Source organism: Cyprinus carpio, chromosome A7, assembly GCF_018340385.1.
Source record: "Cyprinus carpio isolate SPL01 chromosome A7, ASM1834038v1, whole genome shotgun sequence".
Lineage (NCBI taxonomy): Eukaryota > Metazoa > Chordata > Actinopteri > Cypriniformes > Cyprinidae > Cyprinus > Cyprinus carpio.
Window position 1 is genome coordinate 21,372,832 of NC_056578.1, and position 23,799 is coordinate 21,396,630.

Here is a 23,799-nt window from a genome sequence, read left to right on the forward strand (position 1 = left end):
CTGCAGACTTCAGCTCCAACCCTGCTCCAACACACCTGTCTGTATTTATCAAGCAGCCCTAAACACCTTGATTAGCTGATTCAGGTGTGTTTGATTGGGGTTGGAGCTGAAATCTGCAGGACAATAGCTTTCCAGGAGCAGGGTTGGAAACCCCTGGAATAGAGTGAGATGCAGGAATCTACTATATGAAAGTGGTAACAAATAAATATAAGGTTATTGCACATTTTTATTGCATAAAGTGGGGAACATTTAACTGTTTATGACAGTGGTCTCAAACTCAATTCCTGGAGGGCCACAGCTCTGCAGAGTTTAGCTCCAACCAGCTCCAAATCACACCTGCTTGAAAGCTTCTAGTAATCATGAAGATTTAGCTGGATCAGGTGTGATTTGGAGCTGGTTGGAGCTAAACTGTGCAGAGCTGTGGCCCTCCAGGAATTGAGTTTGAGACCAATGGTTTATGAGGTAGGAATTACTTTCATGAATTAGTGCTCAATCCTGTTCCTGGAGATCTATCTATCTGCAAAGTTCAGAGCCAACCCTGATTCAACACACCTGTATCAAATGCTCCTGAAGATCTTAATTAGCTGGTTCGTTTGTGTTTGATCAGGGTTGGAGCTGAACTTTGCAGGACAGTAGATCTTCAGAAGCAGGATTGGGCACCCCTGAAGGCAGTCAGTTGGGGAGATGGTTGAGGTACTCTGATACCTAGTATTTGACTCCCTCTGTTGTCTTAAAGGGGACATTGCAAAATCAGTCAATCCACTTGCCAATGCCGGTGTACGCGGAAAATGTATGTACATAACTTTATTCTAGAAAGCTGGGCACGTGCAAGTGAAAGTTCAAGGATGCGTCATAAGTTAGCCTATATCTCCAAACATTTCTTATGATTAAAAATGAGGAAGTTTTCTTATTTTAGTACATGAAGATAATTGACAAGTTACACTATTTATACCGCAAACGTTGTAATAGCTCAGAATATTCTAGATTTTGGTTTTATAAAGACTAATATATATAAATAAATAATATATATATATATATATATATATATATATATATATATATATATATATATAAGAAACGTATAACATTCCTGTTTTTATAAGAAGTGATTTGTTTTAAAATAAAGCAATGACTTAAAAAAGGCACACTGAAGCTCGTAATAAACTGACCTCTTATTATGTATAAATAAATCTACCAATGAATCCGTTTAATTAATTCACATAAAAGCGTGATTTAAAGGACCAATCCGAACTTACTACCTTGGTTTGACGCGATTTACAGGGAAATGCACCAATAGATTGTACGGTGCGTCTCTGTACGCCAATGACAGACCGCGAGCTCATTCCGTACAGTGCGTCAACGGGGAGGGAGGATACATGTTTAAAAACCGTGTGAAATGTCCTGAGTTTAGCACGGTAAGTTTCTTAAAGTCCTTTCTAATTTATAAATGTTTATTAACGTTTAACGTAGATATGCTCATGTATATCGTACTGTAAGATCAAATCCAAAACTCGTTAAAAAGCTCAAGCAAGTCTTTTGTCGGTCGACTTAAAACCATTTTCGCTGTACACTTTGCGGCTGATGTCATTCCCACACTATTAACCATCTAAAAAGATCGGTATGTGCCAAATATCTGCTGTCTAAACATTAACCTGGAGACGTTTAAACTTGTGGATTGCTGTATCGTACGTTTGTTAGGGTGAAGGGCTTGTCACTCACAATGAGAGCCAATCACCGTATATCACTAGTGTTTATGTCCCGCCTTTTCCTGTCAAGGTAGTTAGAGGCGTGTTCGGTATTTATGAGTTTTTTTCGGAAAACACGGTCGACGGTGGTCTATGAAAAGTGTCTAAATCAATCCATTTCACATTTGGACAAGTTACCGTGTAACATGTCTTCAGCCAGGTGATGTTATTTGACTCAGGTAAGTGGAACCCCGTTAGTTATGGAGGTTTTGGTCAATAAAGGCTAACGTTAGTCTAACGTTATTCCAATCACAAATAACGTTACCGTAACAGTAACGCAAACTCTGTTTTAAAATCTGTTTTCTCTTAGAGAACACTTCATTAAAGGCTAAAGTTTGCCTGTCACCAAACAAAGCTGCCTGCAGTGGGTGTCAGGTAGAAATTAAGGCAATATATTTGTTTTACGAGGAGTCCGAGCTTTTGTTTCTAGTTGTGGCGGTTCGTCCAGTGTCTCAGGCGTTGACATCTGTCACTGTATAATATTACCACTGTATTTTCCCTCACCCTGGTTAAATTTTTATATGAGCTATATGGAGAATTATTCGACCCTAGGTTAATATATGTAAAAAAAAAAGTATTTTGCGACCATTATTTCTGCCGGTGCGACTAATTTTTGTGCATTGCCCAACTCATAAGCGCTGCCACTTCTGCCAAACGAAACTAAACCGCGCTAAAGTTTCAGGTGCGCAGCGCGGTTCTGCTTCGCTTTCGTTTCGTTTGCCGTTTGATAACTCTAAAATACAACAGCCCGTTTCTCAGATGGGATTGCGACACAAACAAACTTGTCCCAACTCGGAACAGCTTTACCCGGGAGCCAAAAGTGATTTCGCGACACTGTTACTGCACGGAGGCAACAGTGCTGCGAGATCCAGTAAGAAGTGTTTGAATTCGCCGCACAATGATAAGGTTGCTGCGAGATTTACTGAGAAGTTATTTAAAGTTTCAAATTCTGCACGGAAATCTGTTATAAACAGCGCTGACATGCGTCAGGAAACCAGAAGCGGTAACGTTAACTGTAGCCATGGTGTTGTGGTAGAAATAGTCGAATGTATTACATTTATTCATTTCAGGGTTTGTACAACCCTTTGAGAGAGAAAATCAAGCACTTTTCAGTGACTTTCAAGCATTTCACACAACTGTTTCCAGCACTTTAAAGCTCTAAAATGATCCAGTTTGAATGTTATTTTTAATGGGATGAACAAAATATACTTTGTGGTAAATAAACACTTATGTAAAATTAAAAACAATACATCAAATCACAATTATAACTAGTAGACAGCAGCAGAGGAGCACTTATTGGCTTAATAGTCATTCATTTATACTTTTTCTCTATATTTTGAAATTATAAAATCACTATTATATGAAATCATCAAGAAATCAGATTTTGTCAGAATTTTACACTTATTTTTTTTTTGTGTGTATGAAGTAAAACTTTTCTTCAATTTGCTACTAAATCACAGATAATCACTGAACTTGGTCCGTTCCATATGCTAAATGAATAATGGTACATATAATAAATATTCTGTATATAAAAAGTAGATTTTACACCTGTCACTGTTGTTAATAAAAATAAATTTTGTATGCATCTTAACTCAAGCTTAGTGCTTTACTGTCAAATCTGTATAAACAATAAACAAGAAATGAGCGTGAAATGTTATTAACTGCACTTATTAATGCAAAACAATAGTAATTTTATGATTAAGTTATCTTTATTTTGAATACCCCCATGCACCACCCCCAGCGCTACCAAATCTGCTCCTGGCGCCACCATCTGTAGAACTTGGTGGCGCTGGTGCCACTGCTCTCAAATGTTAGTCTGGAGCCTTGCATGGCCAAAAGTTTTGGCAGTGACATTGTGTTTTGCAAAGTTTGCTCCTTCAGTATTTGTGGATTATTTTTCCACATGTTTCTATGGTACACTGAAAAACAATGATAAGCATAAGTTTTAAAGGTTTTTATTGACTAAAAAAAAAAAAAAAAAAAAAAAAAAACAATATACAGTGAGTTGACCCTTGTTCTTCATAACCTCTGCAGTTCGCACTAGCATGCTGGATATTAGCTTCTGAGCCAAATCCTGACTGATGGTGATCCATTCTTGCCTTATTAGTTCTCGCAGTTGATCACAAATTGTGGGCTTCTGCTTCTCCACTCGCCTTTTGAGGACTGACCACAGGTTCTCTCTGGGATTGAGATCCGGGGAGTTGTCTGGCCACGGATCCAGAATTTCAAATGTAATGATCTTCGAGCCACTTCTTTGTCACTCTTGCTTTGTGACATGGTGCTCCATCATGCTGGAAAATGCACGGATCATCACCAAACTGCTCATGGATCATTGGAAGAAGTCACTCTTGCAGGACATTTTGATGCCGTTCTTTATTCCTGACAGAGTTTTGGGCAGAATTATGAGAGAGCCCACTCTCTTGGTTGAAAAGCAAACCCACACATGGATGATCTCAGGATGCTTCACTGTTGGCACAACACAGGACTTAGGTAGCGTTCACCTTTTCTTCTCCGAACAATCGATTTTCCAGATGTCCCAAACATTTGGAAGGGAGCTTAAGAGAAAATAACTTTGCACCAGTCTTCTGCTGTCCAATCCTTGTACTTCCTGCAGAATTTCAGGCTGTCTTTGATATTTTTTATTTGGAGAAGTGTCTTCTTTGACACCAGGTCATTGTCCAAAAGTCTTGGCCTCACTGTGTGTGCAGATGATCTCACACCAACCTGCTGCCGTTCCTGAGCAAGCGCTGCACTGGTGGTGACACGATTCTGTAGCTGGCTCCTTAGGAGGAGACTGTCCTGGTGCTTGCTGGATACTCTGGGACGTCCTGAAGAATACTTCACTCCAGTCAAACCTCTCTCCTTGAAGCTCTTGATGATCCGTAAATGGCTCTTTCAGGTGAAATATTCTTTGTAGTAATTTTCTTGGATGTGAGGCTATTTGGATGCAAAGCGATGATAGCTGCATGTGTTTCTTTGGAGGTAACTATTGCTAACAAGAACACAATGTTTGGAAGCACTTCTTCCCCCCTTTTATAGCAATCAGTCTGCTCTTACAATCATTTTAGTAATGATAGTGATTTCACATGACTAGTACTCATTTACACGTTCACATTTGCTGCTGATATGATTAGTCAATGAATGTTAGCTGGTCATTTTGTGTCAGGATCAAAAAACAGTGTATGTATGTGTGTGTGTGTGTGTGTGTGTGTGTGTGTGTGTGTGTGTGTGTGTGTGTGTGTGTGTGTGTATGTATGATTAGTTAAAATGCATCTGATCACTCTACACTATAATCTAGAAACAATGTGAATGAATGAACCACAACAGCCAAAGCTGCAAACTTTGCAAAACAGAATGTGTCACTGCCAAAACTTTTGGCCATGAACGTAGATAAGAGGTTTTGGGGTCCATTAAAAACTTTTGAGAAGTCTTAAAAAAAAAAAAAAAAAAAAAAGTAAATACAATTACTAAAAAATAAAGTAAAAAAGAAAACAAAAGGGAGTATGTAACCTAATAGAAACTAAATATTTTGCAAATAATATTTTACACATTCGTAATGTTGATTCAGTATAAATTAGATCTTTATATATACAAATGCATAGCTGCCTTTTAAGTTTTAGAGTGGGGGTCTCTCAGGATAATAGTATTTGGGATCTGTCATCTAAATATTGAAAACTTCTATATTAGACTGTAGGTCACTTAAATTCTCACTAGCGCCAACAACAACATGGTTCGTAGGGATTGGATTGCCACCAGTTGCCATAAAGCATCAGGTTGCCTATTGTGTTTTCCAAATGTCCAGGCTCTCATCGGCACTTTTTCTTTCTCTCATTCTCTTTCTCTCACAGCGAATTCTTCGGATGCCACCAAAAAGTGAACAAGCATACACCCATCCAGAGCTCAATGAGTTATGAACACATTTTGGAGCATGTCGACAAACGCTGGTCGTAAGGTGAATTATGGCAGTCCACCAGTATGTCTTCTCATGAACACATTTGACCTCTCTTGATCCTATCCTTTATTTCCGGCCTATTAAACTAGCTTGTGGTTCGGCTTGTGAGTGTGCAGAGATTGACAAAAGATTTCTCAGAGTTTCTTCTGTAAAAGCAATACTTATTAATTGTGATAAGAGGTAGACCAATAGTGGATTTTGCCAATACCGATAGCTAGGTTGGACTACACTGGCCGATACCGATTAATTAACCGATAGTTTTTAAAATGGTTAATACTGAACAAAAACTAAAATAGTGCTTTATTTAAAATAAAAAAAAAAACAGTACTGAATCATAATACTAGTAGTAGTAATAATAAAAAAGTAATAATAGTAAATGTTGAAATTACCACACAATCCCAAATTCTGTGTTTTAGCATGTCTAATTATTTGAATCCATAAAACAACTTAATTTATTCATTTTTTTTCTTAAAGAAGCCTTATGATTTTCTTTTTCCCCTCAAAAAATCTGTTGTGTATTAAAATATTTCTGGTTATCAAATGAAGGCATGAAACACTTTTTTTTTTTTTTTTTTTGAAATCACCGCTAGGATCACACGTGGTTCAGTATAAATGAAACCTTGCATCTGCGCCATTTATTAGAGTCACGCAGGACATGCAGGATTCATATTTAAATAGACTTTTGCGGCTTAATAGTAACAGATACTAGTCCATATCGCGATTTGATTTGTGTAATGACCTACTTTTGATTGATTCATTCAAAATTTGACCAATTCCGTGACATTCCACGTTAAACTGTGAATTCTGTTTTTATGACTGGATTCCGCAATTCTGTCTGCGTTTTCCAAGTCACGGAAATCACAGGGCACTACAATTATACCAGCACAATGTATACTCTCACACTTTAACTGCTTCTATTCTTGAACACTTAATGATTATCTAATCAAAATAAAAGAGCAGCGCTGAGTCTAGGAGAACTCACCGGTATCACACACACTCCGGACGTGTCACGTTCAGCTCGAACAGCGATCTAAAACGGTTTATTTATTCACCAAACAGACACAAGTTTACTTCAAGAATGAACATTGAGGCATAGATAAGTTTGAAGTTCAGTGTTTAAAAAAACGGAGCAAACGGAAAGAGTGATCTATATTATAGCTCTATAAATGAAGCATACCGACTTTATTAGAGCCACAGAAAGACAAACGTTTCGATGAAAATGCTCAATATACAATTCATTATGTACATTAACAATGATTCGGGGCGAATGTAATTTAATGGAAAACTATGTGAATGGCGCTCTGTGACACTGCAAGATTTTCTGTCAGCTGCATTTAAATCCGGGTCTGAAGTTTCTTGCTCTGTTCAGCTTACAGCATCAAGTGTCTAAACAAATAGCACGTGCTGTTAGTGATTTCAACCACTAGAGGCCGCTCTCGCACTGTATAATGAAAACAGACTAGAGCTTAGATTCTCTGCCCGAGCCCGAGCCCGGACTCGACCCGACCCGGCCGATATTTCCCGCAACCGTCCTCGGGCCGGGTCGGGTCGGGCCCTTGATAAAGCACATCACGTGTCATGCGCAGCGTCTCGTCCACTCGCATTCGCAGTCTCGCACGCGTGACGCATCACACCTGCTGTGCGTGCTGTACTATTCAGTAGCTTAAGTGCCACATGGAGCTTGAAGAATCAAAGAAAAAAAATTAAAACAGGAGAATTAACTTTGAGCAAGTTTGGAGGAAAATCGGGAGGTATGGAAACATTTTAAACTAGTCGTGGGGAGTGACAACATATGTGTTGGCTTTGTCTCGTGCATAAAATGCGGCACGCTGCTTGCCTATGACAGCAAAAAAAAAAAAAAAAAAAAAAAAAAAAGAACCGGTCTTAGGCCATCTTTTTCTGTGTTCATCATTGTTCACTGTTTATCTTTTTATTTTTATTTTTTTACGTTTCTTCATTCGGAATTTCAGATTCATTTACGATCCATTCAGTTATATCTGAATAAACAAACAACGCAGTTTACATGCTTCTTTATTGTATTATTATTCATTTTTTTGATTGTTAAAAAATGCACGCACAATTATGAACTTGATAAATGTTACAGATATGTTACTATGCACAAAAAATGCCTTTCAACTTACATGTGCAAAATTCAGAATTAAATGAATGTGCTGCAATTTGTACAAAAAGAGTCTGTAGTAGCATACGTGTTTTAACCATTAAATAAGCACATTTAGTTTCAAGTTTAAGTTTTGTTTTGAAGAAAGATTTTCTTTAAGGTGAATTTCGTTTAGTATAAATTGTATCTTAATTTTAATACATTTTTCATCAACCAATTGCCCGGATTTAATACATAAAAAGCAATATAGCAGACAATATAATAATGACATGGAGGCGCCGGCGCGCCACGGTCACACATACACATTTAAAACTCACCGAATTTACAAATGCACATCTTGCTTGTTGCTCACACACATATTATGTTGAAATAACAATATGTTGAAGTAACATTATTAATAATAATTAATCTTTAAGAATATTTAATTGAATGCTGAATGTTGTGCTTGTTCAATTTAATAAAATTAAAACTTTAATTATGATAATTAAAATAATTTAATATTTAATATTGAGTGGCCAATTTTTGCTCATTTATTAATAGTATTTATATTATATATATATAACTGCGCAGCTCCCCCCCCTGTAGCCTAAATGATCTAGCACAGCAGCACCTGCGTTAAAAAAAACATGGCGCCGCCCCTGGTTATAACGGCCCACATATTAAAAATGGTCGGGTTTATATCGGGCTCGGGCTCATAATTACAGTGAACGTGTCGGGCCGGGCCGGGCTCGGACACAACGTGCTCGGGCTCGGGTAGGGTCGGGCTTGATTTGTTGGGCCCGATCTAAGCTCTAAAACAGACCCTTCTCAGCCGCTCCAACAATGGACTCAACCCGGAAAACTATCGGCATGGTGATTTCCCGATAACAGATTGTTCCAGCATTCAACTATTAATGCCGATTAATCGGCAAAACCGATACATCGGTCGACCTCTACTTGTGATGCAAATGTATGAACTTAGTTGGCATAATTCTTTTAAATTGTGAGATGCTGTCTGACATTGCTAGCATATATAAACATCCCAGTGTCCTTTTACCCGAGGTCCGTTCTTCGTACCTCGCTTAATACATCTGAGTTGATTTGAAAGATGTCAGATCTTCTAAGCGTGATAACTGATCTCTTGCTATTTTGGTTCTTCAAAAAAATTTGCGGATTTGATTAAAATATCTGGATTAAGTTGTATAAGATTACTGCGTGTTCTCGTGTTCAACGTAAAGGGCAAGTTTATCAATACTTGAAACCATGATCAACAATGCAGCGATTGGCTGGTGGCAAGAAAGCACCATGAAATGTGCACTTTTTTTTTTTTTTTTTTTTAAATCATATATTACATGATTCCCAATTATTTATATTAGAGCTGCACGATTAATCATTAAAAGATCACGATCTTGATTCAGACACCCTCTCGATCTCATTTCTAAATGACAACGATTCCCGAGTCTGTTAAACCTTTGACAAAGTCTTACTGGATCATTCAAATCTGTGTTCGCACTGCCACTGACACAGAGAGAGCAGATACCATGTTTGGTTAAGAAACATCTTCACAAACTGTCTTTTCAGCTACACAGTATTATTTCTGTCTTAGTCATTTATATTATCACAGAAATACTGGGGTAAAGTTTATAGTTCAGATATAAACATTGATGTCTATATGACAGCGATCAAAATAGAGCAAATCCCATTTTGAAAGTAACTGCGCTTCAAATAACGTTTGTGTCGATTGCATTGTTTTGCCACTAGGCGGCGACAAGTGACAAATTTATTTGTCAATGAATGAATTATTCATTCAAGAGAATCGTTCAAAAACGCTTATTCCTCCAGTAATGAAACAAGTGAAGTAGGTTTATGAGTGAGTCGTTGAATCATTGATTCTAACAACTTTTTCATCATTTTAATATTAAACATTTGGGGTATTAAATCTATTATATATACACTACCAGTCAAAAGTTTTTAACCCGAAAGATATGTAATGTTTTTCTTAAAGAAGTCTCTTCTGCTCATCAAGCCTGCATTTATTTTATCCAAAGTACAGCAAAAACAGTATAATTTTGATTTTTTTTTTTTTTTTTTTTTACAATTTAAAATAACTGCTTTCTATTTGAATGTGTTTTAAAATCTAATTTATTCCTGTGTGATGCAAAGTTGAATTTTCAGCATCATTACTCCAGTCTTCAGTGTCACATGATCCTTCAGAAATCATTCTGATATGCTGATTTGCTGTTCAAAAAACATTTATTATTATTATGTTGAAAACAGTTGAGTAGATTTTTTTTTTTCAGGTTTCTTTGATAGAAAGTTCAGAAGAACAAAATTTATGTGAAATAGAAATATTTTGTTATAAATGTCTTTGTCACTTTTAATCAATTTAAATGTGAAATGCTGAGCTTTCTATTCATCAAAGAGCAGCAAATCTTTCTTGAGCAGCAAATCAGCATATCAGAATGTAGTTTCAACCCAATTCAAAAACAAAAGCTAAATGCTGATGTCTGTACCATCTATGATTGTATTGAATGTAGGCTACTTACTGTGCAGTTACTGCCGTTAATTTAAGATGGTTACGGTTATTGTTTTCAATAGCCAAAAGCCAGTTTGGCCTATTAAATACCAAATAAACATCTTGTTTATGCATACTTTCCTTCTTTATTGTTTGTTGCTCAAAGAAAAAAAAAAATTGGAAGTTGGTATCGGAATAGTCCAGTTTGCTTGTAAAAAAACGGTATCGGAATCCGCCAAGAAAAATCATGATCGGTGCATCCCTAATTATAAAGTTATTATTTAATACTAATAAATCTTTCAATGAGTAAAACTGGCTGTGTCTATAGTATTATAGATTACACAACATTATAATATTATTTTCAAATTAATTTAATTATTATTTTAAATGATTGTGCCCGGATCATTGGGGTACTCTTGTAATGGAGTAGCAGTGGCTGGGACAGATTTTAAATATCAGTTTCACTTAAAAAGATGCAATCTAATCCTGTTTACTAGTTGACTTTATTATTAGTCCAAAAATAAAAATGTACCGAAAATGCAACTTAAATAATCCAAAAAAAAAAAAAAAAAATTGGCTACAACCAACCATTTATTGTATTGTGCCAAAAATGTAAAACAGTACCATCAAAAAATTGCTTGTTAAAGCATTTAAAAATCTAAATTAAGTTAAAACCACTGAATTAAAAATTAACATAAATAGAAATCAGACTACATTTTAACTGATAAGAGGAACACCATTAACTCATTTAATATAGTAGGGCTGTATTAGCAGCTTACACTTGATTTACAGTTACTGCTATGATAAAAATTAATTTGTATGTAGGATTGAAATTCTACATGCGTCACATTTAATGTCCAATAACAAATATTTTAGCAGCATGTATATTTTATTCAGAATTATTGCTCCATTATTCTATTGCGCTCAGTCTGTGTAGCGCGCAGCAGCGCTCGTTCAGTCGCGTAAGCCTCGCCCACTCCTGGCAGCAAAATAGATTTGCATGACTTTCTAACATTTACAGATGAAAAATATACCTGTGACATGTCAGTTATGCACAGAGGAAAACACAATGTCTCAAATGCATTAAACGGCACAAATATTCGCTGTTTGCCATAGTGGATCGATTTGATCCATGATCGACTCATTGAACCTGGATCGAAATGGTGAGATTGCGAGAATTTAAATTGTAGTTTATAAAATAATCCAAATAATCCAAACCAAATAATCCAAAATCATGCCAAATCATCAACAATCAAATAATCCATTTTACTGAGTAAGCGACGTACAAAGAACGGGCCCCTGAAGTCTAAATGACTGTTCACAGAGTAATGTTTACAACAGGTGACTGCAATAAGGAATCACAAGGGAGGCTCAGGATTTAAAGGTGATTTTGCACAGATCAGCCTCTCTAAAGTCACAAGCTTTACTACTGGAGGAGGACTTTTTTCTTACAGAATGATGGAGGCTAGTCTCTTAATTCTGATTTGTTTTGGAATTACACTTGTTTTAAACTCTTGCTAAAATCTGAGAATTGCAGTCAATTAGTGCTTTTGACTTGGCTCAGCAAAAGGAGTTACCGTTTGTTTGTTGTAAACTCCATTACATTGTTGTTCTGACATGGGTGCGGCATAGCATCACAGCTGTCATAAAGGCGTTAAATTCAGCTGTTTCTTCATAGATGCTGACTCATGACCCAACTGCTCTCTTTTTGATTTATGATCGACACTTCTTGGACTAGCTGTTAGTTAATTGTTTTAAGACTGTATTTGACTGTATTCTGATATTCAGCTATATTTTGTTGTTGTTGGCTTTATTACAGGCTGTGTGCTGAATAGCTGAATCAGTTTGCTGTATTAGTTTTTCCTTTCTTTAAGCCTCAGGCCCCAGCCTCTACTGCTTATGAGTTTCTGGTGTCTGATTTTTACCTTCACAGTCTCCTGAAATATAGTCTCTCTCTGCTGATTTAAGGAGAAACTTTGAAATTCTGCATAATGAAATTAAATATGGTAAAATGTAAGAGTGTAAGTGGGTCTAACAGTGCTAGATATGTATTGGTGGATGAAGGCATAATCTGCAACAAAAAAATGTATAAGAAAAAATTGCAAAAGGTTTTCCAATTAATTTCCAATTCAATTCCATTCACATTACACTTAAACTCAACGTTTAGGCCTATATTTTGCAGTTGTAGGATATCAATTTTTCACATTCTTTGATTCTCGCAACTTACTGTTGTACAGTTTAAAAAAAAATCATTTAAGTACTGCTTGTTTCATTTACCAGAATATTTACTGTATTAAAAATGTACATTTTCTTTAAAGAAATGATGCTGGACAGTAGGGGTGGGAGAAAAAAAATTGATTTTCCAATGCATTGCGATTCTTTCTTCAATGATTCTGAATCGATTCTGAACATTTCAGAATCTATTCTGAGTAGGGATGCAGCGATTAACCGCGCTTTAAAATGTCACCGTTAATTAATCGTAAAGGTGCCGCTACATAGAGTGTTTGTTGCACAGAACGGAACAGTTGCAACTTGCGCAAAACGAAAACAAAGTTGCACTCTAAGTTGGCTTGAAATGCTGTGCTTATCAGAGACACGGAGGCTACTACACACACTAGATTAACTATGACAGAGGAACCAAACAGCGATCCTTTATTTCCACCAGAGAAATGACTTAAGTTGATAGTGTGGGACTATTTTGGGTACACCAAGAATGACCATGGTGTCATTTAAATATTGTCATAAAAACTGTTGCTAAAGAGCGAATACAAGGCTTTAAACCATTTTAATGCACAACGTGAAGGCAAGACTGACGTGGAGTTATGGCTCGTTAGCTCAGTATTCAGATCAGACAGAGATGAAATAATGTGGTAAGATCACATTTATTTGAATTAATTATAACATTTAGCTACTTGAATTAATTATTCGATCGGGAGAGAAGTGTGTGTATGTGTGTGTGAACCTGGGTCTGTGCGTCTCTCTACAAACGTGTTTAGTTAAACAGTGGTTTTACCCCCTCGTCGCTGATGACTGTAATGTAGCAATTCAGTACTGAAGTTATTTTATTAACAAAAGTCATGGGGCAGGGTTCACAACAAGTTTGTGTCCTCCTGAATGTTTGTATGTGTGCGCAGTGCAATCTCCGATTTCACAAACCAAAATAATAGACATGACTTTTTTTTTCAGGCCATATGTAAAATCGAATGAATTATTATAAAAATTATTAAAATGAATAGGTATGGATGACAGTTTATCACAATAATAGTTCAGCTTATTCCTCTCAGAGTATCGATAACGTCTTGCAGCTGGAAATATTGTGATTAAATCGGCACATCGATTTATGGTCACACCACTACTGGACAGTATAAGGCATGTTGAGAATTAGATGGTCATTGATTTGGCCCTGGAAATTTCAAATGATTTAAACTATTTATTTCTAACTATTTATCAATATTATGAACTATTGCAAATAAAAGGCTTCAATGGATTTTATAACCATTGAACAAGTGTGATTTGTTTGTGTAGAGATCTGACGGTGAGGAGCAGGGTGGTCCAGGGGAGCAGAGATCCAGTCCAGCTCATCCTCCATTTGGTAAAAAGCAGCTTCCCTCCATACCAAAGAATGCCGTCCCGATCACTAAAGCCGCCTCGCCAGCCTCCTCTACAGAGTCTGCCAATGGCACACATGCCTCATATGGCCCTTTCTACCTGGAGTACTCGCTGCTTGCTGAGTTGTGAGTTATGCTCTGTTTGTTTTTATTTATTGGCTTTCATGGGTAACTGTACAGAAGACCAGGTTCCACAGGCCTCCACAGGTTATGGGCAATAACAATTTTAATGTCTTAAGTAATATTGAATAAATGAAGCTGTGATTATAAAACACATCATACCTGAGATTGAATAGAATTGTATGACTATATAACCAAGTTAAAAAATAATATGCCTCACATTTGTTATTCAGCAGTTGTCTCATCAGCACCCTAAGTTTATGCAGCATATTTTGAGGTGTATGTTTCAAATGGACAGTTATGACCATGTGTCTGTTGCAGCACATTGGTGATCAAGCAGAGGCTCCCTGGCATTTATGTTCAGCCTTCATACAGATCAACACTAAGTAAGCATGTCTTCCTTTTCCACTCTATTTTGTCTGGCACAGATGCTTTCACACAGAATGCTCTTATGCTGCATTCCATTAAACTCCAAAATAATTTGGAAAAGTGAAACAATGTGCAGTCAGTTAACTTCTATGAATGTGTAAGCATGGGGTTGCAATGTCACATGAATATGTTGGCATTCAGGGAGATGTGCATGATTAATAAAATGAAAGGATTGGCTTTTTTTCTTTTCATGTAGCTACCAAACATCGGACTACAGAAATCAATATGGTCGCAAGTCAGACATATAGAAAACTCCCACACCTGCTTTTGAATAGAGCGCAGCATTAGTCATTGTGTGTAGTATCATTGTGCTTGTTTTGCATCATCAAATAGTTTAAATTATAAAATGATGAATGTTCAATAACTGAGCTGAAGTTAAATTAATTTCCTATATTGCTAATTTCTCTTAAGTATCCACAGGGCTCTAGACTAACTTTTTGCACTGGTTGCACAAAAGTTAGGTGCACCCAAATTTTCGACCACATTGCATTTAACACCGCAGTTTTACAAGTTCACTTTTTTTTTTTTTTTTAAATCGCTGTCCATATAGACAATATTCACTTGTAAATGATTAACTAACAATCTGGTCAACATAAGGTTCTTTATTTGAAGCACAATTCTACAAGAAAGGTAACTTACTAAAAAAGTGTTGGTGCTTAAAGTGCTTCACTGAGCTGAAATTTAAACTTAAAACATCTCAGGATAAATGAAATAAAAGAAAATCTAAATTAAGTATTTTAAAGGGCTTCAAACTGAACATCTCATGGCTCAATGTCTTATGGACTATCCTCCATTGCAGCCACATGCCCCTCGGATTGCCAACTGGACTTCTTGATCTTTGGCCTTGACTAAACCAGCTGGCCACACTCTCTCTAGCATCAAAATCTTCCAGACTTGGTCCCTCTACACTGATTCTTATCAGATCTTCCACTGTGTCTGAATGAAGGGATGCTCAAGTGTCTGATTTGAACAGCTAAACAGTCCATAAACAGCTTATACTACTGTCTCAGCTATTACAGTAGTACAGTTTTGTATGTAATAGCAAAGGAATTATATTTAATTTAGTTTTTTTTTTTAAGTTAATTTAGAAAAAAGTTTGTAGCATTTTTTGTTAAATATAAGTTTTTTTTTTTGTTTTTTTTTAAGTAACGACCAAGCGGCCAGCGTTGGATAGTGAGCCTATGTTTGATTAATTTAGCCTTCTCAAATCATCACGACTTGCCTAAAACAAAATCTATAGATATAAAAGTTCAAGCATATAACAATGTTTAAACGTTAGACCCAGATAAATGTGCGCTATATTCAATAGTTTGTGCGGAGACGCTTCAGGACATGGAGACACCAGCGTGATCACTTGCATTTTTTTCAGTAGATATGCCATCATTTTTGCACATAAAGGTAAGAGTAATACATCATTCGTAACTGCAAAGGGTCTTTTATTTGTGTGCACTCACAATATCAACAAAACGTTGTGCTTTTATAAAAAAAAAAAAGATAACAAACACGATGCGCTTTCTGTGTCTCGTCTTTAACAGGAGTACAAAAATGAACCGAAACTCAGTGAAAACATGCCTCACAGACATGATAAATATATCTATAGAAAAGCTTTAAATGATTACTTAATGAAATAAGACAAATCAAAAACAAAAACTTTTTCATTATAATCATATATTCTCTCTAAAGCCGCGTCTAATGAGATGACGAGTCAGGATCAGCAACTTCATCCTTGCGACACAGACTCAGAAAACTTGTTTATTAGTAAATAATTCAAATATCTCCTTACTATTTCCCCCTGTCACATTTATGGTAATTACTTTTGCCAGTGCTTTGCAGCAAACTTGAGCCTATTGCGTGTATTTGAACGCAGAATTGTTCAGCTGCGCTGCTGCTGGCGGGACAATAAACACCGTCGAGCCGCTCTTGACAGTCACGGTAGCACGGTCTCGTGTTGTTTCCTCCAGCGCGGCAATTTTTTATTTTATTTTTTTCATCACTAATTGATGAATGTCTAAAATATAAAAGTAAGGAGAAGTCTAAAACAGACGGGAGGCCTGGCCCGCATCTGAACTATGACATGAAAATTATCCCGAAGCCCGGCTCGAGGGGCGTTTAAAAAAAAAAAAGGGGTCGGGGCCTGTCGGGCTCGGCCTGAAAAGCAGCGCACCATTGACAAATTAGGTCACGTGTGACCAAATTGGTCGCACTCTAGAGCCCCGATCCATCAATGTCTTGTCTCTATTGCAGTGTGGTTTGGTGTGATTTTCATTCGACATGGCTTGTACCAAGATGGTGTGTTTAAGTTCACCGTCTACATTCCTGATAACTTCCCAGATGGAGACTGTCCTGTAAGTATAATATACAATTTCCACACATCAAGAATAATGATTTTCTATGTGTATTCATTCTATCTATGACCCGCTGTGATGGCTCCCCACATTAGTTTGCTGGTTTTTCCTCTGTATACTCTTTTACAGTCATTGTAGAAGCTACACACACCATGAATTACAACTGTTTGAAATGTTAGACCATTAAACTTGAGCCCAGGTTTAACATGGTGATGGTTGGTTGCTATAAAAAAATTTCAAGGAAAAGTAACAAAGTAGAAAAGAATGTCTGTGCATAGCACCTTAAACATTATATTTTATGATGAAGCTGGAGAATAGGAAACTTTAATATTTGTGGTTTTAAAATATCAAACCAAGAGGGGTGTATGCATGTTCTTGACATTTTATTGATAAATGGAGAGAACTGCACCTCGATCCAGAGCTGTTATTGGAGTTATGATGCCGAAACAAGTGGTGAAAGTGGAATTTTTTTTTTTTTTTTTTTGTGCAATCTAAAATCAAGGAGCTGATATAGAGGAAATACTTCCATTATACACCTTGAAATTTTTGTTTATTTTAAATAACACTATATATGAACATTTACTGCCTGTGAGAATGTGATTCAGTATTATGTTTGTCATGTAAATGTCTCTTAAAAAAAATCTACACAGACGCTGATGATAAATTACACCTCTGCTGGCTAATCAAGAGGCTGCTCACTGCAGAGCAAATGGGTGGAGCTTACATCTTGCTCCCCCTCGGTAGATGTCCAGCGAGGAGGAGCAAATGTAATTTGTGCCTAATAGGTGGAGCTAGAATATCCAACCACACCCACACACTAACCCTAGCCACACCTCTATCCCTTTACCCCATTAGATGTCCAGAGAGGTGGAGCTTGAAGTCATTTGACTCTGCAGTGAGTACCACTTGGGCTAATCTGCTGCTTAAATTAGCCATAGTAAAGTCAGACTTTGCTGTAGTCTTTACAAGTTTCATTCAAATATTTCAATTTTCCATCTGGCATCAATTCTGTAACTGTATGATGTGATGACATCAGGGTGTGTCTAGGAACAGAACATTACTGACATCATTATCAAGTCAGTAGAGGTGTGTTCATTTTATTTACACCATACAGTTTTTTACTTGCTTGCTTGACTTATGTGTTTAAAAATAAGAAAACATGGAAATGTGTGTTGACTAATAGACTTGCTCAACTCTTAAACAAATGTGAGTTATGGAAACCAACTGTTCAAAAGGTATGGGACACATCATTTTCACAATGCTCATGTCATCAGAAGGGCTGATTTGTTCTTTTGTTGTTTATGCATGGTTTTTTTCAGAGGGTCATTTTTGACACCCCGGTGTTCCACCCACTAGTGGACTCAGTCTCTGGCGAGCTGGATGTGAGAAGGGCTTTCACCAAATGGAGGTCTGTTTAAAAAAAAAAAAAAAAAAAAAAAAAAAAAAAAAAGTCTTACTTTACCTCCCTGGAATCTAAATTTGAAGGGGCTCAAGGTTGTTCTGGAAATATTTTAGTGCTGTCAAAATTAATATTAATGCATGTGATTTGAATTTTTATTTTTATTTTTTCAGTTTAACACGTTAAAAACATTCAACACAATTAACACAGGGGTTGAACTAGGGCAGGCCACCCCACTCACAACTGTTGTTTCTTTTTTTTTTTCTTGACTAGAAGTATTTGTTTATGCATTAATTTAAATATGAAATTATTGCGGTATAAAATATATTTGAGAACTTTAATGTTAGGTGTGATTAGTCTAAATTATAGAAAAAAATTGTGATGGTTATTTAATCGATTGACAGTACTAAAATATGGTTTTTTTTTTTGGATTATACTTAAATTTATCTAAATTTGCAGGCGAAACCACAACCATATCTGGCAGGTCCTTATGTACGCCCGCACAATCTTCTATAAGATCAACACCATGGATCCGCTCAACCCAGAGGCTGTAGTGCTGTGAGTAATAGATTGTATGTATGTATGTATATATATATATATATATATATATATATATATATATATATATATATATATATATATATATATATATATATATATATATATATATATATATATATATATATATTATTTATTTATTTTTTTTTATTTATATATGTATTTATATATATTTATATATTTTTTATTTATTTTCACTAAATAAGTGTCTAAATAAAAGCCACTGAAGTTGCTTTTGCTTCAGTGGAATGAATTAACCACAATATCTCTCTCATGCGCTAAGGCATTGTCTGTGTTATTCTGAGTAGGGCTGGGTGATATATCGCATGCGATTGTCATGCGCATTTCGTCAGTAAAGCCGGTTCCCTGATTACCTCTAAATCGCCATCACCTACTTTCAAATGGAGCGGCATTTAATAGACAGAGCCGTAGTTCACTGACAAGCTACGCAATATCGTGTTCATTATCGAATGTGATTCATCTGCGATAATGAACGCGATATTGCGTAGCTTGTCAGTGATCTACGGCTCTGTCTATTAGTGTTAATTTTGTTAACGAAGATGACGACGAAAAATATTTGTTTTTTTCTGTGACTAAGATGAGACGTTGACGAGCTAAAAATAATATCTGATGACGAAATTTAGGAAATTTATGCCGTGTCTTCGTTAACTAGACGAGACTGGACTATAATGTTATTTGAGGACTACCGGACATTCAAAATGCATCCTATAGTCTATTGTCCTTCAAAATGTGCGTCCCTGTCATTGGATTGTGATTGGATAAGGTGCGTTTGCATATCTAGTCAGTATAACAGCTGCAGTGGATGGATAGGCTAATAAAACGCGAACTAGTGATCTGAAACAATGGCCTCAGCACCCGATGGGGTAGGGATAAGGTAACCAGACGTCCCGTTTTTCCCGGGAGTCACAATTCGTTGTTGATTAACTTAAAGTTAGTGAAGGCAGGTTTAATTGTGCTGATAGAAGTGTTCTCTCGCGCGCTCCACTTCCTCAGTTCTCATATACAGCGCGCGATCAGTTCTCAGTGCTCAAATACACACACAGCAGTCCAAATGTTTATCGTGTAGAGTATCTCATGTAAATACAGTAGGTTATGGATTAAGTGAATGTGAAAAGGTGTGTGAAAACTGAACGTGTGTCAGTATTTCATTGCATGCCTTCCGTCTTAAAAGGACAGCATTCCAAATTAAATACCTATCTGTCATTAATGTTAACCAACAAAAGATGTTAAATAAATGTATACATGTTAAGTAAAACCTACAGTATCTGAAAAATGAGTTTAATTTGTATCTCTATTGTATTTGTCTTATTGTGCTGCTTTAAAATATGTGATATATCGCCCAGCCCTAATTCTGAGGTTTTTGACTTTCTGTGTATTTGAAGTCATGTAGTGCTTACAGGCTTTGTCCAACCTCACACTATGTTTACACCAGATGTGAACGGTGCGACGAAACAAAATACTATAGAACCCATTATAGTCAGTGATGCGGCACGACACAACAAACCCCCGAGAATAGCTGATGCCTCGTTCTATTTATGACATACTGACACAAAATTCTAATGATGTGCAATGTCGCTTTGTTGTGTCCAGTGTAGACCGCCTCAAGCTGTTGCGGCGCGGCACGACAAACTGTCGCTTCCGGTGTCACGGTGTCAGTCTCTGCTTCACACAACAAGATAAAAGCTTGTTTACCCCCCCCACATTTATTTCCTCTTTGCTGTGCCTTCCAGTAGTTAAGAGCTTGTTTTGAAATCCTGTACACTCTACTGTTTTTCGCTTTCTAATATAAATGCTTTCTGTTCAGGTATGACAAAGACTTCCAGCTCTTCAAAAGCAAAGTGGTAGACAGTGTCAAGCTATGCAATAGTCATCTGTTTGATCAGCCCAAGATAGATGACCCTTTTGCAATAAGGCAAGTACAGCACTCAGATGTTGTATTGTGGAATTTTCCTCCACAGTTGTGATCTCTTAAGGCCTTTTAACACTGAACACGAAAATTTGGTGGGATGATGCTTTTGAATCAAAACAATAGATCCCTATGGTGCTATTCACACCAGGTGCAATCATTCATGGTGCGAAAAAGCGTTATTTAATTTTTGGCCCTTTTTTTTTTTGGTCACTCTTTGACGAAAAAGGTCCATCCAATTAAATTTAAGCTTAGATCACGTGCCCGGAGCTGCTGCTGTTGCACAAAAGGGCAAGAGTGGTGGTGCGGTTTCGAAAACCAGTGTAAACAAACACTGAAGAAGAGTATCGTAGAAGAGAGTGGATGATTGTCTTCTTGTTGTGAAGTCTTGTTTACAACATAATCATGTAAATAAATGTTGTGATGAATTTGATTCACATCAGTCGTATTGTAGATAAATTTATTAAATGTCGGAAAAAATCATATAGAAAAAGTTTGTTTAAATGGTCTTACTCCTATGCCCTTATGTACATTTTTCGAGAGATTGCAGGGAAGCAGTAGATCCACTAGAGCGGCTTCTAGTGGAAACTGTAAGGTTATATATTGTAAAACATTATTTGCTCAAACTGTTCTCAGTGCAAGGTGTAAAATTTTCGAATTCATTGCATGATATTTATATTTCTCTGTCCCTAACAAATAAAACATTAAAAATAAAAAGGAGATATATTGAGAAAAATAGATTTTTCACTTCGTGCTCAGTGCGAAACGGCCTTTATTACACTGGGACCAAAAAAAAAAAATCTGAACTCACATCTGACACATTGTACACTGCAAACAATCTATTTTTTTTTTTTTTTTGTATCCATTCTGAGCCACTTACAAATGTGGTTTTAAATCATATACTTATTATATCTGATCTACATCCAAGTTCGAAATCCAAGTCACCAAAAAGGTGTGAGAGATGCATTTACCCTAAGAGAAAGTTATTTTTTATTATTTTATTTTTTTTTAATTTATTTTTTTTTCTCTCCTCTCATATTGTGGGCTGTGTGCTATATCTGCGTTTACATTTATCCCCGCCCAGACTAGAAGGATTCCACTGAAAGATTCTAACTGCTGACTCTCGTCTTTTGAATGGTCGTACATAAAATTATTTATATAACTCTCATTGAACACACAACAGATGTAATTAACCCTGCTTACACCATGTTCACTTGCCAGCATTGACAAATTGAAGCTATCATTTATGTGTAGCACAAAGTCTGACTGAACAGATAAAAATAACTGTTGTTTTCACTAATAAATCCATCTGCGGGTTGTTAGATGTATAATTCTGAAGTAATTTATTTAAATGAATTTGAGTAAGAGATTGTGAATTAGCTGTGGTCTGTGGAGCATCTCTATTTAGCCAAGCTGTGAGTTTACTTCCAAAAATCTAATGTTATCACCTCACTGCTGAAAACTAAAATTTAGCTTTCAAAGATATTTTATTTATAATATTCATGGGGCATTGGGTCAAAACAAGATTGCATGCTCCTGAATGTGCACAGTTCCTATATATAAAGTTTGCGTTTTAAAAGAAGCTGTGAGTTTTTGTGCAAGCGTGTACATCTGCTTACACAGATTTAGGATACAAGTCATGTTTGTGTGAATAAACAGGCAAGACAAAAATCGGTCATGGGCAAAAGATTGGATGTGTGCATGAAGCCTTTGTGTAAATGTAGCATTACTTTTTTTAAACTTGGATTCATTTGTGAAAATTAAACCAGGAGTTTTAGTTCAGTGGGGTTAAAAGTTCGCGTTGAGTCATCAGACTGGACTTCGGCTCGTTTTTCCGCATCTGATGTTTGTTTTCTCTCTGCAGCTTCTCTCCGTGGAATCCAGCGGTGCATGAAGAGGCAAAAGACAAGATGTTTGCATATAAACGTTTGCACAGTGACCCTCTCCTGACTGCTCCCCACAACCAAGTAAAAACTGGCTTCTTGGTATCAGATGGATACCTTTTCTTTTCCTTTCATATTTCCTGTTGTCTCTTTCTAGTCTACATGCTTGTGGGTTGGCTAAAATGTGCATTATTGTGAGGATGTTAACTACACCCTCAGTGCTTGTGACCAGTGGTGTTCTTTTGTTGTTGTAGCGGTGGGCAGAGGATTATAACAAAGGACCGCTGGTGTCTGGGCTGTCTTGGGTGAAGCCTGGTTCCACTCAGCCTTTCAGCAAAGAGGACATCCCCCTTCAGACGTGAACCTTCAGTGCTGTCTGTCCACCAGGAGGGGTGCTACACTGCTGTGGCTCCGCCGAACCACATATATAGAATTTTATGCAGTTCTATGAACTTTATCTTAATTCGCAAAACCCTCACTCTTCTTTAAAAGAAAACTGCTATAATGGCTTAAGAATTATAGCCATGTTCCCAGTATAGATCTAAAGACCCCACTCGTTCATTTCAGTGCTGAGGTTTGAACACACAGACGACACTGAGATTGTTCTTGTCAGTACTGTAACTTGCACATGTTAATGTTTTCAGGCAGGCACAACAAACCACCTCACTTATTTGTGCTGGTCATTCTTTTCTAACTGACAAACTTGGTTTTCTCACTAATAATTTGAGATATTTAATACATTTTCCCTTTATTTTCCTTTCCCTACAAACTTGGTTAATCAGTTTTAATCTCAAACATACATTTGCAGACTGGGACAGAGCGCATGGTTTTTTTTTTTTTGGTTGTTTTTGTTTTTTGCGTTTTGGTGTATTTGGGTTGAGATTGTTTTTTTTTTTTTGTGTGTGTGTGTAAAATCCTGTGTATGATATGGTTTTTATGTAAAATACAGAGCAAGAAAAATACTTTTCATTAAGACACTGGCCATTTTTTTTTGTGTGTGTGTGTAATGTTGCTTGGGCACTTTCCCATTGAGAATAGGTAACACATTTCTATCTGGATACTTCAGATCGGTCGTGGGCTCTGTGTCTCACCTGGTTGCCCGTTGACGGCCTGGCAACATTGCTCAAAAAGTTGCCCGTGTATCCTCAGCCTAAGTTAATCCTTGTTCAGTACTATAATTCACTTTTATTGTATCCTGACGGTTTGATCTGAAATGGGTT

At 36.6% G+C, this 23,799-nt stretch overlaps 1 protein-coding gene across 14 annotated transcripts; it reads left to right on the forward strand.

The window, feature by feature from the left end:
* Positions 1–441: 441 nt before the first annotated feature.
* On the forward strand, positions 442–23,517 carry LOC109060228 (AKT-interacting protein-like). Of its 14 annotated transcripts, none has more exons than XM_042760341.1 (10): positions 442–462; positions 5,594–5,697; positions 13,836–14,044; positions 14,360–14,424; positions 16,712–16,812; positions 18,132–18,220; positions 18,671–18,769; positions 20,595–20,702; positions 22,561–22,663; positions 22,834–23,515. In XM_042760341.1, the coding sequence occupies exons 2-10, from the start codon at positions 5,656–5,658 to the stop codon at positions 22,939–22,941; spliced, it is 924 nt and encodes a 307-aa protein (XP_042616275.1). In that variant the 5' UTR covers positions 442–462; positions 5,594–5,655; the 3' UTR covers positions 22,942–23,515. The 14 variants fall into 14 exon arrangements, 13 of the variants coding, with proteins under 13 accessions (XP_042616275.1, XP_042616266.1, XP_042616272.1 ...); XM_042760332.1 differs by lacking the exon at positions 442–462 and adding an exon at positions 561–693 and having other exon boundaries at positions 5,594–5,718; positions 22,834–23,517; XM_042760338.1 differs by lacking the exon at positions 442–462 and adding an exon at positions 561–693.
* The last annotated feature ends 282 nt before the right edge of the window (positions 23,518–23,799 follow it).

Bases quoted from the DNA above. Each gene is read 5' to 3' on its own strand.
- LOC109060228 (XM_042760332.1), top strand. From the start codon at position 5,656: ATGAACACATTTTGGAGCATGTCGACAAACGCTGGTCGTAAGGTGAAT. The intron at 5,719-13,835 runs GTATGTCTTCTC...TTGTTTGTGTAG, and splicing joins TGAATTATGGCAGTCCACCA to AGATCTGACGGTGAGGAGCA. The intron at 20,703-22,560 runs GCAAGTACAGCA...TTCTCTCTGCAG, and splicing joins GATGACCCTTTTGCAATAAG to CTTCTCTCCGTGGAATCCAG.